Source organism: Cynocephalus volans, chromosome X, assembly GCF_027409185.1.
Source record: "Cynocephalus volans isolate mCynVol1 chromosome X, mCynVol1.pri, whole genome shotgun sequence".
NCBI lineage: Eukaryota > Metazoa > Chordata > Mammalia > Dermoptera > Cynocephalidae > Cynocephalus > Cynocephalus volans.
In genome coordinates this window covers 8,948,324-8,965,915 of record NC_084478.1, presented here as the reverse complement: position 1 = coordinate 8,965,915, position 17,592 = coordinate 8,948,324, and the positions used below count along the sequence as shown (strand labels likewise).

The following is a 17,592-nucleotide window of genomic DNA, read 5'->3' as shown; positions in this document are numbered from 1 at the left end:
TGTAAAAATCAAAACCAAATTTATCTACTTCCAAGATACAATAGTGGAACAGACACTGGCTACACATTCCCATTTCAAAAGGGAGGACTAGGCCAGAAGAAAGGAGAAACAGGCCCCAAACAAGCCCAAAGCACATCAGGATAGACAATAAGTCTTAAAGCTCCAAAATAATCTTCTTTGACTCCAAGTCCTGCATCTTGGGCACAATGGAGCATCTGGGCCCCCAAAGCACTGGGCAGCCACACTCCCAGTGCTGTGCAAGGCATAGCCCATTGAGCTGCACTGGTGCCTGCAGCTTTTCCAGGTGGGTGTTCCATGTTGCCAGTGGCCCTACAACTCTGGGGTCCTGGTGGCAGCCCTGCTGTGTTGGCTCTCCTAGACATTTCTCTGTTGGGGGGGTCTCTGTGGGAGCTCCAATCCCACTTTCCTGCTTGGCATTGATCTAGTAGATGGCCTCTGCAGTGGCTCCACATGTGTGGCAGGTATCTGCCTGGGCCCCAGGCTTTTCTGTACATCCTCTGAAATTGGGGTGGAGGCTGCCATACCTCCACAGCTCTCATGTTCTGCCAGCCTGAAGACTTAACATGATGTGGATGCCACCAAGTGTATTAGTCAGGGATCTCCAGAGAGACAGAATCAATAGAATATATTATAGTTATATGAGAGGGATTTATTAGGAGAATTAGCTCACGTGGCTATAAAGAAAAGTCCCTCGATAGGCTGTCTATAAGCTACATTCCAGTAGCGTGGCTCACTCCACGTCCAAAGGCCTCAAAACCAGGGAAGCTGATGGTATTCTTGGTGTAAGTCCTGGATCCCTAAAGCTGAAGAGTCTCAAGCTCTGATGTCCACAGACAGGAGAGAAGAGTTTATCCCAGCTCCAGCAGATCAAGAGAGCTTCACCTCTTTCCTCTGTCTTTTGTTCTCTCTGGGTCCCCAGCAGATTGGATGGTTCCCACCCAAACTGAGGGTGGGTCTTTCCCACCCGGTCCACTCAGACTCTCATACTAATCTCTGCTGGAAACACCCTCATGGACGCACCTGAAAAGATAGTTTTACCAGGTTTCTCAGCATTCCTTCATCTAACCAAGTTGGCACCTAGAATTAACCTTCACAAAAAGGTTTCCAGCTTCTGTTCTCCACAGGTGTTACACAAACCGCACTTGGGGCTGCTTGAGGCAGGGATGCTCCAGCTGGAGCAGCTGGGATGCAGGGAGTGGGTCCCTGAGGGAAGTGGTGCCCCAGGTCTGTTCTCTGGGACACCTTGGGCCTCCTATGCCTCAGGGGTCTGTGGTGGGAGAGGTGCCCTTCCAGATTTCTGAAATGTCATCATGGCTTTTCTCCCATTGTGTTGCCTGTTAGCACCTGGCTGCCTCACCGCCAAGCTAATGTCCTTAGCAACCAGTCTATGTGCTTCACCCTTGCGTTTTTCTCCTGCTCTCTGCTTCTCTACCACATGGCCAGGCTGCAAATTTTCTAAATCTTTACGCTCTGCTTCTCTTTTAAATTCTGGCTTTACATCATGCCTTTTCTGCCATAACTGCTGAGTTATGGTTATTGCAAATACCATGCAGCTTCCTGAATGCATTGCTGCTTAGAAATTTTTTCTGCCAAACATTCTGGTTCACAGCTCTTCAGTCCCACCTTCCACAAAGTCCTAGGGCATGAACACAATGCAGCCAAGTTCCTTACTATGGTGTAGCAAAGGTGGTATTTTGTCCAATTCCCGATAAGTTCCTCTTTTCTACCTGAGACCTCATCATCAGCATGAATTTTACTGTCCACATTTCTATCAACATTCTGGTCACAACCATTTAACCAATCTCTAAAATGTTCCAAACTTTCCCTCATCTTCTTGTCTTCTTTTAGGTCCTCCAATCTCCTCCAACCTTTGCCCATTGCCCAGTTCCAAAGGCGCTTCCAAATTTTTAGCTATATGTATAGCAAAACCCCACTCCTTGGTACCAATTTTCTGCATTAGTCCATTTTTGTGTTGCTGTAACAGAATACCTGAGACTGGGTAATTTATAAAGAACAGAAGTTTATTTGGTTTACAGTTCTGGGACAGCTGCATGGCCTGATGTCCACTGGCCCTGACTATAGTGGCACAGGCAGGCCATTGAGAGTTTTATCTTTCCTGTGGCTAAGAGCATCCCAAGGCTCTGAGAAGAGGGTTCGGCCCAGGTCATGCTGCTAGTAATCACCAGGTGTTTTGGCCTCAGGGCATCTTCCTGGGATTAGGCTAGCAGGCTGTCGATAAGAGGGAGGCTGAGTGGGCCTGGAGGGTTGAGAGGAGCAAGGCACAGGTACCAGGACTCTGAGATATTGTCTTAGCTAATTTGGGCTGCTCTAACAAAGTACCACAGACTGGGTGGCTTATAAACAGCAGACATTTATTGCTCACAGTTCTGGAGGCTAGATGTTTAAGATCAAGGTGCCAGAAGATTTGGTGTCTGATAAGGGCACACTTCCTGGTTCACAGATGGTGCCTTCTCACTGTGTCCTCACATGGTGGAAGGGATGAGGGAGCTCTCTGGGTTCTCTTTTATAAGGGCATTAATCTCATTCATGAGGGCTCCACCCTCATGACCTCATTTCCACCCAAAGGTCCCACCTCCTAACACCATCACCTTGGGGGTTAGAATTTCAACATAGGAATTTATGTGTGGGAGGGGACACAAACATTCAGTATATAGTAGATGGGAACTGAAAAATTTTTTCAGAGGGTACTAGAGATGGAATTGTCTATTCCATGGTTTTATTGAAAGTGGGTCCCATTTAGGTCAAGACTCAAAATTAGCAGCCAGTCCCCCAGGCTGGCTAAAATCAAAAGTGGAAAATAGCAAGTGTTGACAAAGATATGGAGGAACTGGAATCTTTGTACATTGCTTGTGGGAATGTAAAACAGTACATTTGCTGCAGGAAGTAGTGTGGTTTTTCCTCAAAAAGTTAAATGTAGAAATACCATCTGACCCAGCAACTCCACTCCTAGATGTAAACCCAAAAGAAAAGAAAGCAAGGACTCAGAGAAACACTTGCACATGCATGTTCATCGCAGCACCATTCGCAATAGCTAACAGGTGGAACAAACTACATATCCATTGACGAATGAATGAATAAACAAAATATGATATAACCATATAGCATAATATTATTCACCAATAAAAAGGAATGAAGTTCTGACACATTGTGTCACATGGATGAACCTCAAAAATATTATGTTAAGTGAAAGAAGCCAGACACAAAAGGCCACATACTGTATGATCCCATCTATATAAAATGTCCAGAATGGGCAAATTCACAGAGATGGAAAGTAGCAGGAAGCAGCAGTTACCAGGGGTTGGGGGTGGGGGGATGGGGAGTGACTGTTTAATGGTATGGGGTCTCCTTTTGGGGGGATGAAAAGGCATTGGAACTAGGCAGAGGTGGTTGCATGACATTGCAAATGTACTAAGTGCCACTGAATTGTTCACATTCAGATAGGTAATTTTATGTTACATGCATTTCACCTTAATTGAGAAAAACCAAAAAACAACAATCCACAACTCAGTAGCAACATAAGGACACTCTCTGTAGAAGGGTTTTGCTGTGTGTGTACTTCCCTGACCTTTCCAGGGCATGGAAGCAGTCTGGTGGTCTCACTGGGGACTTTTTTGTCCCCCTATGCTGTTGCTGCCTGCTTTTTTCCTCTCCAGCACCATCCTGCTGTACCACATCATGGCCTGGGGACTGGCCACCCTACTCTGCCTGGAGGGAGCTGTCATGCTTTACTACCCTTCTGTGTCCAGGTAAGCCAGCACGCCTGGCAGCCCAGGTGTTCCAACCCCAGGCCCATTCTGTGTTCTGCAGGAAATGGACATGCCCTGACCCACAGGGGTCGCCTTGCAGGTCACCCCTTTGTCTTGTGCCATGTGAGGCCACTCACAATCACGACCTGGAGGGCTCGCTGCAGGGCCTTGCACCCGTGATTTCCTTCCTGGCCTCTGCTTTTCTCGTTTGCGTGCTCACAGCAGGTATGCAAAGCTTTTGGTATATCCTCTCCGTATTGGTGAAGCTTCCTCATGCCCACTCTTTAATTTTTATTCTTCACGCTTCCTCTGGAGGAGCAGGTGAGTTTAACATTTTAAGCAGGAGTTCGAGATGAGAAGCAAACGGGAGCTCTGGGAGGAGCTAATTCTGTGCCTCTGCTTCCTGCGCTTTCTACCTTTTCTTCCATCCTGCACTCTTGGCTACCCTGAACAAAGATGCAGGAAGATGTGGCCACTGAAACTGTTTCAGGCATTTCTTCAAGTTTAAAATCCCATCAATGCAACCATTTACAAGGCCTCAAGGCACCTGCAAGGACATATACTCTAACTTCCTATGGAAAACTGGAAAACAGGTGAGCAGTACCTGTGATTTTAGGGCTGTGTGGACTGGGATCAGCACAGCACAGCCCTCAGGATAAATTTGGCCCTTTGCCTGATTTTGTACATAAAGTTTTATTGGAACACAGCCCATTTTTTTATGTACTGTCTATGGCTGCTTTTGCACTACATCAGAGTAGAGTCGTTGTGACAGAGACTGTGGTATGACCCACAAAGCAGAGAATATTTACTATCTGTCCCATTACAGAAAAAAATTGCTGGCCCACGATGTAGATCATTTCTCCCACTTCTTTTTCAATTTCTTTCAGCTACTCAGTTAGAGGTCTCCAAACTGGTTTTGCCTTATCAACGGTGAATACTCACAGGAGCTCCGTGTAGATCCATTCGTGCGCTCTCTTCCTTGGAGAACTTGAACAGGGCAGATACAGTGTCAGCAGCTGCTATAAGAGAACGCACTTAATTGGAAAGGGAGTTTCTGTCGCTTGCCCTCACCTGTGGGACCCTGGAGACCCCTGGCAAAGTGGAATCTGAGCCTAAGGGCGTGATTGCTGGGGGGCTCACAAGGTGCCCCGAGGTGCTGTCAGGTCTTCAGGAAGCATCTTAATCCAAAATCGGCTCTTAGTCCTCACATCTCCCAACCTAGAGCCTTTGGTGTCTTTCAAGCTCGCAGGCTCACTCTCATTTGCATGTACTTTCTGTCTTGGCAGTGGAGTCACTTCTCTTGCTCCTTGTCTCCCTTTCTCCCCTTGAGCCTTTCCAGACTGCATTGTAGACTTCATAGCTGAAGATGAAAGTGCCTGTTAAAAAGGAGGTGGCAGCATGGAAATCCTTCCTATGGCAAGATGGGTATTGCATTTTTCCTGCCTGATTTTTCATATTTTCTGCCATTTTTTTCCTTTTGGTTTGAACGCTCCATGAATATTAAAAGTGCTTTTGTTTTTATCATTTCACCTTCTGTGGCCACAGGGGCTGGCTGTCATCTTCTTTTCTGCCTGCCCCTTTGGTTGGGCCTGCTCCATCTTCTCTCCCCTTTGCCTTGGTTCTCTCTGCCTCTGCACCATTTTTCTTCTCTCCTACATTATGCATTTCTTAGCTCATAGTTCCTACTTGGTAACATCCACTGTGTGGCTCCCCACACATCCTACGGTGACCGGCAATGCCTATGACTCATCAGTATAAAACCTTGTCCTTTTCCCTGAAAAGAATCACAGAAACAATTGATATCCATAATCATGAGAACAAATTTCCTTTGAAATATGAAGCTCAGGTATTTTGAGTTGCTCAGGGAGAGGGACGAGATGTCATTCATGCTACTGGCTAATGTGTATCATGTAGTAAGTGCTCAAAACCTAACTAGTTGAGTGCCTTTGTTTCTACTTGAATTTTGTGATTTTTTCCTTGATGAGACCCCATGTAGGGAATCCTCTACCCCAGAGTGTCTTTTCCTTAAATGCCTTACAGGTCCTCCCATTTACGAGACAGAAACATGATTGATTTCCTTATTCTCCTGCACCTTATTGCTTGTTCTCAGACATGAGGAATGAGTCAGATTTCCTTTTGGCAGGGTCAGAAGTAGATTTATGCATTTCCCTTTTCGCCCTCACACTCTTATCTCGGCTACCAGATAAGTCTGCATGTTTTAGCCAAAGCTTTGCCTTCAAGAAGAATGACTCAGTTTTCTTCCCTCAGGTGTGAAAGGGGTCTGGACCACACCATCCCCCACTATGTCACCAAGTACTTGCCACTGCTCCTTGTCCTTGTGACCAACCCCATCCTATTCCAAAAGACAGTGATGGCAGGTAAATAATAGGGAAGTTCTCTGGGTACATGGACACTGGGTAGGACCCCATGTCTGGGGCTCAGATAATGGCATGTCATCCTTCTGGAATTATCCAGGACAGTTGATCCCATTCATCATCCTCCAGAGGCATAAGCAGAATACAGTTGGATAAAGTAAACAGGTTTAAGAAATGAAAATGAGCAAGCCTGTTTAGTCAAGGACCACACACATTGTCTGTCAACATTTGTTATCTCAAGGCCAGGACAAGTTGGCCTTTCATTTCTGTGCAGGGCTCATGCTGGGTCTGCCCTTGGCACGCCTCAGAGGCTCCCAGGAATGGCCTTAGGAAACTGTGGAGGTGAGGTAGGAGCAGAAGGGGAGAGAAGGGGTGGGGGGAAGGGATGCAGCAAAGACTGAGGGGTCTGGATCCTGGTCAGTTCCATGATGCTCTTGGCTTGTGTCTTTTCTCAGATGGGCAGGAAACAGAAAATGAGCCAGATGCAATGGGAAGAACTGGATAAGAGGAGTATCGTGAGTCAGTAGAATGTTAGGGAAAGACCTCTGGGCTGGGACTGGGGATTTCCATTCCAGCCCCTACCACCTCTTCAAGGAAGGGTGACCTGGAGCAAGTGTCCAGCTTCCTCGGGCTGCTGTGGATCCCTCAAGGGCAGAATGGGCATAAGGAAGTTTGCCTTAACAGAAAGGTTGTTTGAGGATCAGCTGTTGATTTTAGAATTTTAAAACATTGTTTAAAGTACTCTACCACTAGGAGCAGGAAATTATTGCGGCTCTTTGGGCCAGTCTTTGTATATTTACATTTAAATATGGTGCATTAAACACAGGAATTTTTTTTACAAATTTAAGTAAAAAGTAGTGATTTAAGTATATCAAACCAATGAAAATGACTCATAGAAAAAAGGACTGAAAAGAAATACAGTAAAACGCTAACATTGGTTGTCTCTGGGTGGAGGGACCATGGGTCATTAATTCTTCTGTTAACTTTTATACTTTCTAACTTGTCTATAAGGAGAAACTTAAAATAGTTAAGTATTTTAAAATAACAGGTGTGTATTATTTTTATATTAGAGAAAATAAACCTTTAAAAATATAGTCCCTGTACTAGTAAAATCCAAATAAAACTGGAAGTTTAGTTCATATCACTGTTAAATTCTTATTTGTGACAAACGTCCTGTGGTTGTGTAAATTGTTAACACTGGGGGAAGCTGGGCAAAGAGTATAAGGTATACAGAAGCTTTCTGAGCTACCTTTGCAATTTTTAAGTCAATCTAACATTGCTTCAAATTAAAAATTTTAAAAATATATATTCCTTAGAGTCTAGGAGGACTCCAACTTGGAAGTTGTGAGGCATGGAGGTCAGTAGCTTGCTTTGCCTCATGCTCTCTGATTTTGATTATGGGCTCACATCTGCTCTGATTCTGCTCTCTGTACTCAGTAAACAGAAATAATGAACACTGTGTGTGGTTCCCTTCTGTTCCTCCCAGTAGCCTCTTTACTAAAAGGACGCCAAGGCCTTTACACGGAGAACGAGCGACAGATGGGAGCTGTGATCAAGATCCGATTTTTCAAAATAATGCTGGTTTTAATTATTTGGTAACCTTTCTTCTATTTTTTTTTTTTTTATTGCTTGTGGTAAGGGATATGCAAATGGTTTGCCCTTTTGCTTTTCCATGTGTGACCTGGAAGTTCCAAAGTGGGGAGTCTTTGGAGAGGAAATCTTTGAAACAGTGGTAAGTGCCCTTTGAAGAAATACATGGAGGACAGTGGAGCAAGTCCAGAGTGTATGAATTTCAGGAAGAATATCCAAATGTACCCAAATTATATATAACGCTCTTAGAACAAGAACTTCCGGATTTAGTTTTGAAATGTCCCCACAATATGCATCCAGTATTTCATCCCATTGCTGGGATTAATGGAAATGAAGCAGTTGATCATACTTTCTAAATCCACCCATGTGCCTCAATCGTGACACCAGAATTTCTGTATCTCACAGAGGAGCAAGTGCACATCTTCTGTGTAAAGACTCATACCTCAGTCACGAAGGGCAGAGAACAGGCTGAGCAATTTTGCTCTTCAGTTTTCCTCATCACTGGTGTCCTACCCAAAAGGACAGGTGGATGCTTTGAAAGTAGACCTGTAGCCAGTGCAAAAAAGGTGGAAATTAGAACACCCTGCACTGCAGCAAATCAACACTTTGCAGGACAGGGCAAGCCTTTGTGGTCTTAATAACTAATCTGATATTAGGAGATTTGTTTGAACACCCTCCTAGGAGAGACTTAAATTATCTCTCACTAAAAATACACTCAGCTCATCATATCAAACTACACTGACCCCCAAGAGTAACATTTTAAAGTTCCAGCATAAAATGTCAAAATAAGATTTGTTTTGGTCTACATCGAAACTTCGGGTTACTCCTCAAACAAAGAATGAATTCTGGGTTATTTGACACGGTGCTAGAACTTTATACCCTGAAGTGGCACTGAGTGTTACCATTGGAAGGATTTGCTGATCTCTGCTTTAGACTGCGAGGAGTTATAGTTCTTAAATTAAATTCTTGGTGTGCTGGTTCCTTGTGCTTTCTTACTGCTGAAGTGGTCTTCCCTCCACCAGGAATTAGGAATTTTAGGCCTTGGTAGAAATCGTTCCCTGACCTCAGAGTTTAAAAGTGAATTTTGTTGCATGTTCTCTTTACCCATGGGCCATTTTCTTTCTAACAGTTGGTTGTCAAATATCATCAATGAAAGCCTTTTATTCTATCTTGAAATGCAACCAGATATCAATGGAGGCTCTTTGAAAGGTGTGAGAAGTGCAGCCAAGACCACGTGGTTTATTATGGTAGGTAGATTTAAAATTTTCAGCTTGGAAAAAAAAAAAACCACGCAGAAGTATGATGTATTGTCATATAAATATATAGTGAGTTGAATAGTTTCCTGGGCTACCTATATCTGGCCTTTGTGTGCTAAGCTACCAGGTTTCATTCATTATTGGGATCATTATTAAATGGATACAACTCTGGTAAATTAATTTGGCACAGTGCATCAAAACTGTCAGGCAGACTCACAATATCAGATCTTTTATCTTGAAGGAGTATTTAGACCACGAAGAAGCCATAGGGATGAAGAAATTTCTAGTAGCATTATCCATAATTATAAAGCATTATAGGAAACCCAAATTTGAAAAAAAAAGGGGGGGTGGTTAAGTAAATTATAGTCTTTCATCCTGGTGGAATGTTACCCAGATTTTTTAAATGACTCTTATGAAATTTCTGATATTAAGTGGACAAGGTAGGATATGAAATTATACCAGTTACAACTACATAAACACATATGTCTATAAAAATATTGGCTGGAAATACAAGAAAAGATAATAGGGTGGAAGCACCATGGGTAGACTTCTCCCCCGGTGTTTTGATTATATTACATTTACAATAAGAAAGGCATGCATGAGCTGAAGTCTCCACTGGCGGAGAGGTCCACTCTGTGCTACACAGAATTAATGCTTATGTTGCTTCTGAGTTGGGAAAGATCTGATTCACAAGAACCTTAAAATGAGGACAGCACTAGCCTCCTCAGTCTCTGTGCTTTGGTTTGAAGCTAACAAACCAAACACATGAAGTTAACCAAGGGAACCACACAAATGGAGGGATGTTTCCCAGACTCACTTTTGCCTGAACAACATTTGTTAAATCAAATTCTGAGTTGACAGTGCAAGGTAGAAAGCTACAGGAGAGCAAAGCACCTTAGGCAGAGTCAAGAACATGATTGGTTCCATTGCCTGGGTCACATGGATCTCCTCCCCCCACCTTCTTCCCCCTCCCTTCCCCTCCCCCTTTCTCCTTTTTCTTTTTTCTTTTTTTTAAAGATGACTGGTAAGGGGATCTCAACACTTGGCATGGTGTTGTCAGCACCACGCTCAGCCAGTCAGCTAACCGGCCATCCCTATATGGGATCCGCACCCATGGCCTTGGTGTTATCAGCACCGCACTCTCCCGAGTGAGCCATGGGCCAGCCCTGCCCCTTTCTCCTTTTCTCTGCTTCCTCTCCCCCTTTCCCCCCCTCCCTCCTCTCTTCCCTCCCCTCCACTCTTCCCCTCCACTTTTTTTTTTCCTGGCAGCTGGCCAGTATAGGGATCAAACCCTGGACCTTTATGTTATCAGCACCATGCTCTAACCAATGGACCAACCAGCCAGCTCCTCCACCCCTATTTTCAGGCATGCTTTGAGGTACAGCACCTACTAGGGCCAATCTTTACCTTGCGCCAAACCAACTAACTAAGAGGTCACTCCTCAGTGAGGGCCGCCCAGTAGGCATCCTGGGCAGAGTTTAGCACTTTGAGGACTGAATGCTCTAATTCCCACTGTACTGCGCTGAGTGCCATGTGTCTTCTTGCCTCCCTCTCTCCCAGGGGATACTGAATCCAGCCCAAGGATTCCTCTTATCTCTGGCCTTCTATGGCTGGACAGGATGCAGCCTGGATTTTCAGGCTCCCCGGAAGGAGATCCAGTGGGAATCTATGACGACCTCTGTCGCTGAGGGAACTTACCCGTCCCCAGTGGGCTCCTGTGTGCCCAGTGAAAACACCACTTCCAGGAAGATGGCACGTGTCAGTGGACACACTTCTGACAAAGCCCTGAGCATGCTGTCTGAAGGTAAAGCCCTGCTGTAGGCCAGGGAAGGTAGGCTGGGGCGCTCTGGGGCTTGGAAATCCTTTATCAAACAAGATGAAACTGGAGGATGTCCATGATGTCTACAGCCAACTTCAGGGCACAAACGTAAATTTACAATAGCTGACATTGACTCTACTCTTACGTTTCATCATCCACCTCTCCTTTTAATATTTTAATGGTGCCTTTCATTTAGTTACTAAGCACTGCAGCCTTGTATTGATTATAACTGGTCCTCTTGGGTGGATGGCATTTTTGAATATGTGATAATTTGTCACTTTAAATCCCTTACTAACATTGGCTATGAGGCAATGCATATTATGACATGACCTCTTTAGATTACAGGTGCAGTTTCATTTGTCCAGCTCATTTAAGTTCATTTAACATGAAAGGCAATCAGCCGGTGCTGGCTCTCCTAATCTACTCTTTCCATGTGGGGACTAGCGCTGTGGTCTTCCCATCGTGCTCTGTGGAACCCTAACGTGGTGCTTCACGCATCTAATAAGTGATTCAAATACCATTCCAAAATTCATGTGAAAATCTGTGATCAGAATTATGCATGCTCAAATGTGTTGGCTACCAAACAGTAACCCATCAACTCATTACCTTGACACCAGTTAGCTCATTTGTATGTGGAGCTCAGAATAATGTTCTCCTACCCTCTTTAAGTGAAGACTGTCCTGAGATGGCAAGCTGGACTGCTTAAAAACCATTACATTTTCAGCTCCTTAGCCATTTAAAACTAGATTTTCTTGATATGGTGCAATCACATCAAACTGCTGAAAAACTTAGATGTTCAAGTTGATAGAAGATCATAATGTTTGCCTCAGTTTTTGGTTTCAGAATTTTGTGTTGAGTAAAATGTCCTTAGAGTTCTAATTGATAACAACATTAATTAAATTCAAATTGCAACTTATGAAATAAATTTTTGCTAATATTCTCCTCATCTCTCTTTGTCTTAAGGTTTCTAGTAAGGTTTTGCTTTAGCAAGAAACTACCTTTTGGAGAGGAAAAAAGTTTGAAAATCACCACTTTGACATTTGTGGATTCTTAATGATTTTAAAGTACGAGGAAATTGATCTTTTAAGAGGAAGCATTTGATAGCTATAATTATATAGTAGCCTACTGGATGTCTAAGAAGGAGGGAGAGAGAACTGAGAGAATTCGATTTTTAAAAACATTCAGGGACATAAATGCTGCTTTGCTTATTCTCAGTTGGGTCATTGGGACTGGATTGAAATGGAACTTAGTTCTCTGTCAACTCCTTAACCACCTACTGTTTCTTCCTTCAGAGCAGGGTTTCTCAACTTTGGCACTATTAGAACTTAGCACCAGGTCATTCTTTGTCCTGAGGATTGTCCCATGCGGTGTAGAATGTTTAGCAGCTTCTTGGCCTCTGTTGCTTTGCCCCCCATGGATTTGTCACCTCTCTTCCCCTGTGTGATGGAGCCACAAAGGATTACTAAAAGCCCATCTCTTCTGAGCAGTGAGAAGCCCTGAAGTGGTTTATTCCCAGAACCCTCAAGAGAGAAGCATTCCTTTCATTTGGGAAATTAACCATGAATTGGGGTTCCCTTCTTGTATTTATTCTCCAGCCCAGGAAGTTACAGCAAGAGACATAGGTGGGATTATAGTGTGACAATATAGTCTGGTAACTTTCAGTAAAAAGAAGTCAGATGACATTCCATTAGACAATTAAGTGATCCACCAACAAAAGCTTGATCTTAGCAAATGTTCTCTTTTTACAGCTGCTTCCCAGTAACATTACATATCAATCAGTCACTTGTCTGTCTTTGAGCCAGCAACCTTGCTGTGTTATAACTCTTTATCTTACAACAGAGACTCAATAGCCTGGGGGAAATTTCCCGATTTTTGTAAGGTCAATATTTGAAACTACAAGGCTTTGGAAAACCAGGCCCTGTGAAGTACATTTGCTTTATGCATACTTCACAGGCCTCTACCCACTAGATGCAGTTTCCAAAACTGTTTCTAGACAATGACAAATGTCCCTTGGGGAGGCACAGTGGCCCCAGTACAGACCAAATCATGTCTCAGAATGATTAGCCTTTTCAGAGGCTTGGATCCAAAACTTTGCTTTCCCCAACATGTTATCTGCGCTGGTAATGGAAAGAAACTGAGCCGAAATGCCGGGTACCGACCAAGCTTTAGCAAAGGAAAAGAATCTGCCAGGCTGCACTCAAAATGGAGAGCAGCAACCAGAGTCAGGGTGGGAGGGCTTACATAGGTTGTAAGGAAGGCTGATGTAATCAGGGAGGGGTTTAGTGCTGGTGTGGAGGGGTTTGGTGCTGGTTTCTATTTCTCAGAAACCACGAGGTTTCTTGTAAGGGAAAAGCTGGTGGCCATTTTGTGCTGAGTGTGTGAAAAATGGCACTAGTCACGTCCAAGATGGTGCCAGTCACATCCAAGATCCACCATTCTTGCCTTTTAAGTATAGAGATAAGGGAAAAGGGGTGAAGGTCTCATTCTTCTGAAGCTGCTTCCTGCTGGAGATGTGCAAAGATAGGAAATAAATAAAACAATTAGGTGGTGGAGTATTGGTTTCATGGAGGGAGGCTGTATTCTGGTGAAGGGTCAACAGTTCTCAGGGGCTGATATCCTCCTCCCAGGAACAATTCAGCGACCTTTTGGTTGGTGAAGGCCTGCATATGTTCCTGTAAGAAATTAGAGAAACACCGAAAGAGCCAGGGACCAAGAAGGAAGATAAGTCCCATCATGGTCAGGGGTCTGACGTGTTTTGTCCTGAAGTCCTCCCCCATTGCTATAGCCTCAGTGAGTGGTTTAGGTGAAGCAGAAATGTTTTGTTGGGTGGGCACTGGACTCCAGCAGAATCCCCTTTGGAAAGAGCTATCCAGTAGTTTTTAACCCCATAAGCACATGATTGGCTATTGTCTGGTCATAGCATGTTGTGGGAACGTATGTCTGGGATGTGAACGTGTCCTGTAGGGTTCCCCTGAAGATTCCGGGTGGCTGACCCAGGAGTTTGGAAAGTGTCCTTCCACGCACCAAGACCTTGGTTATACATTGTGAACAGGGTGTGGCACATGTCTCTGTTAGGAAAAGAAGCAAGAGGAAGAGAAAAGGCAAGCGTTCAGGGGCTGAGACGTTGAGAGGGTGCATAGTAGGAAAAAGGAGTAGAGGGTAACCTTGTTGGGGCTGTAATCACAGAAGGCGCCCTGCCAGGCTAACTCAGTTACCCACTCAAGAGCATCTTCAACACTGGAGGTGGTGGGTCGGGACCAGTCTTGGAGCAGCTCCTGTGTGAAAGACATGAAGTGGGCCAGCAAGAGTGAAAGGACAATTACCAGGGGAAAGATCATCCTTCTTCTGGGATTGGGGGAAGAGTGGAGGTCCTGGAGATTTTCAATTTTGTGGGTCCTAAAATGGATGAAGTGTAAGGAGATGTTGGGTTGGGGTTGAGCAGAGGGACCCCTCTGGCTTGGTGTTAACAGATTCTTTGGGTAAAGTCTCAGGTGCTAGGTTTACCAAGGATAAGTGATACCAAGGGGCCTTTCCTAGTACTTTTACTGCCATGGGGGTGGTGAGAAGTGCTGTACAAGGCCCTTCCCAACATGGTGAGAGAGGCTTTGGGATTCGGGTTTGAATATACACTTGCTGTCCTAGGCTCAGTTTAAAGTCTGAGGGGGTGGTGGGGAAAGGATGAGGTAATAGAAGGTTGGCCTGTTCCTGAAGAAGATCCCTAATGAGTAGGGAGATACTGGCCTAAAGGCAATGAGCTGGAAGGGAGAGGTGTGAGGGTGAAGGGTCTGCCATACATAAGTTTGAAGGGCTGAGGCCAGTGGGTTTGGGGAGGTCAGCTTGCAAGCGAGTGAGTACTAAAGGGAGAAGTTGAGTCTAAAGGAGGTGAAGTTCCAAGGACAGCTTGGTGAGGTGTGTTTTTATGACGTGATTGCCTTTTTCTACTTTGCCTGATGACCAAGGCCAATATGGTATATGTAAGTCCCATTTGATATGTAAGGCCTGTACTGTGAGTTGTGTAATCTGGGAAATGAATGCTGGGCCGTTATCAGACAGGAGGCTGCTGGGCAAGCCAAAACGAGGGATGATTCCTGAGGTGAGAGCATGCATTACTGCTGTAGCATCCTCTGAAGTGCAGGGAAAAGCCTCAACCCAACCTGAAAAGGTATCTACTAAGGTTAGAAGATAGTATGTCCTGTTGTGAGGAGGTATGTGAGTAAAGTGAATTTGTCAATCCTGGCCAGGAGTGTATCCTCTGGCCTGGTGGGTGGGGAAAGGACCGAACTTGGAGGCCACCTTGATTGGAGCAACGAGTACACAAAGGACAATTTTGAGTGATCTGTTTAAGTAACCTGGCCATGTGGGGAGAGTCATTTAAGGGCTGAAGAAGGTGTAGTAGGGATTCATAGCCTATATGAACTGAATTATGGAAATCTAAAAGGATTTGCTCAGTTTGTGTGGTAGGGAGGACATAGTGACCAGAGACAGTATACCAGTTGTCCTTCCTCTGTGCCCCCAACTGTGGGAGGTGTTGTATTTCTTGGGGTTTGTATTGGGATAAGGGCATAGGGACCATGAGAAGGACTGAGCAGGAGAGGAAGAGTGGGGGCCTGGTGATTGAGCAGCCTGTTCTGCAGTTAGATCTGCCAGTTTGTTTATCTGGGCTATGGGGTCATTGGACGTTTGGTGTCCTCTGCAGTGTATAACCCAACCTCGTTTGGGAGTTGTGCAGCCTCAAGAAGTATCTTGATAAGATGTCCGTTTTTTATTGGCCCTTCTTGATTGGTCATGTATCATCTCTCCTTCCATATGGCCGCACAGGAGTGTAGGATGTGGTGAGCACACTCAAAATCAGTGTATATATTGACTCGTTTGTTACTTGCCAGAGTGAGAGTGCTGGTGAGGGCAATGAGCTCTGCCTGTTGGGAATTGGTGTTAGGGGGAGAGGGGGCAGCCTCAATAGTTTGTGTTAGATTTACTATGGCATAACCCACCCAGGGGGTGGGGGTGGAGGTGACACTGCATTCTATGAACAATGTATGTTAGGGCTGTGTAATGGGATGCGGGGAGGTGTGTGGAAAGGGATTGAGAAAGTGTCTAAAGCCTCCATGCAATTATGTTCCAAGGGTCATGAGTGTTGTGGGATGAGAGTGGCTGGATTTAAGGGAGGGCAAGGTTTAAAGGAGAACTGGGAATTTTCAATGAAGGTAAGGTGGATAAGTTGTAGGCGGGAAGGGGAGAGAGTCAACATGTTCTCATGGCTGAGATGGTCTTCAAGATGATGGGGGGAACAAATGACTGTTTGTTGTCCAAAAGTTAGTTTAGAGCTTTTTTGTGCTAAAAGGGCAGCTGCCACCAAGGCCCATAAACAGGGAGCCCATCCTCGAGCTGTGGTGTCCAATTGTTTGGAAAGGTATGCAACAGGGGAGGAGATATCTCCTGCCTCTTGTCCTAAAACCCTGACCACCAATCCTTGCCTTTCAGTGATGTACAGGATAAAAGGATGAGATAGGTTTGGGAGGGATAGAGCTGGGGCTACAAGGAGAGTGGCTTTTAATCACTGAAAGGGAGAATGAATGGGCTTTGTGGGATCTAAGGGAATGGCAGGATACCCTTTGGCTGCCTCATAAAGTGGTTTTGCTAGCACACCAGAGTTAGGAATCCATGGGCAAAGATACCCTGCAAGCCCCGAGAAAGAATGGATTTCACCTTTTGTGGCAGGAGTAGGGAGTTCAGAAATTAAACTCTTGCAATCCATCACTATTTCTCTGGTGTTAGGGTGAGGTGGACTCCAAAATAGGTGACTGAAGGAGAAGAAATTTGGGACTTGCTGGGGGACACTCAATATCCCCTGGAGGCCATGAAATTAAGGAGAGCAACAGTGTGGGCCTGTGAATCCTCATAGGAGTGGCTACAAAGGAGGAGGTCATCCACGTATTGTATTAAAGTGCTAGAGGTTGGAGGAAGTTCAGATAAGTCTTGAGCTAAGGCCTGGCTGAAGAAGTGGAGGCTACCCCGAAACCCCTGAGGCAGTACTGTCCAGGTGAGTTGTTGGGAACCATGTGTATCAGGGTCAGTCCAAGTGAAGGTAAACAGGTTTTGACAGGAAGGGTATAAGGGGATAGAAAAAAAGGCATCTTTGAGGTCAAGTACAGAGAAGAAATGTGGTGTTGTTGGGATTTATGGATAGAAGAGTATAGGGGTTAGAAACAATTGGTGTTATGGGTAAAATGGCCACATTAAAGGCCCTGAGGTCTTGAACTAATGGTATGAGCCATTAGGCTTTATAACCAGAAGGGTGGGTAATATAAAAGCCGAGTGGGTAGGACGTAAGAGATGAGAAGAAAGGAGTTTGTGTATGATGGGTTTTAAGCCTATTAGGTGTTTGTTAGTGATGGGGTATTCTGGGACATTAGGGAACAAAGAAGCATTCAGCAATTTAACCAGTATAGGGGAATGGTGCATTGCAATGGAGGAAGAAGAAGTGTCCCATATTAGAGGATTAACCTTGTCCGAGTTGAAGGGAAGGTTGGAAGCCTCAGGTACCAGGTCTGGGGCAGCCTGTAACAGGAGTATTGTAGCTGGATTTAAAGTGTTTAGCGTAAGAGTAGCTTTGAATTTGGAAAGGATGTCCTGTCCCAGTAAGAGGGTTGGGCATTGAGGCATTATTAAAAATGTATGTGTGAATCGGGTGGATGTAGGTTGCAGGAAAGGTGTTGAGTGATCCACGGGTGTTATTCTGATCCCATGACCCCTACTATTGTGAT

At 44.8% G+C, this 17,592-nt stretch overlaps 1 protein-coding gene across 1 annotated transcript in view; it reads left to right on the top strand.

The window, feature by feature from the left end:
* LOC134367146 (G-protein coupled receptor 143-like) overlaps positions 1–17,592 on the top strand; it is a 389,602-nt gene that overhangs the window by 358,339 nt on the left and 13,671 nt on the right. The window contains exons 4-8 of the mRNA XM_063083786.1: positions 3,696–3,788; positions 6,057–6,166; positions 7,650–7,758; positions 8,883–9,000; positions 10,570–10,813. Coding sequence (XP_062939856.1) covers positions 3,696–3,788; positions 6,057–6,166; positions 7,650–7,758; positions 8,883–9,000; positions 10,570–10,813 — 674 coding nt within the window. The remainder of the gene's footprint in view (positions 1–3,695; positions 3,789–6,056; positions 6,167–7,649; positions 7,759–8,882; positions 9,001–10,569; positions 10,814–17,592) is intronic.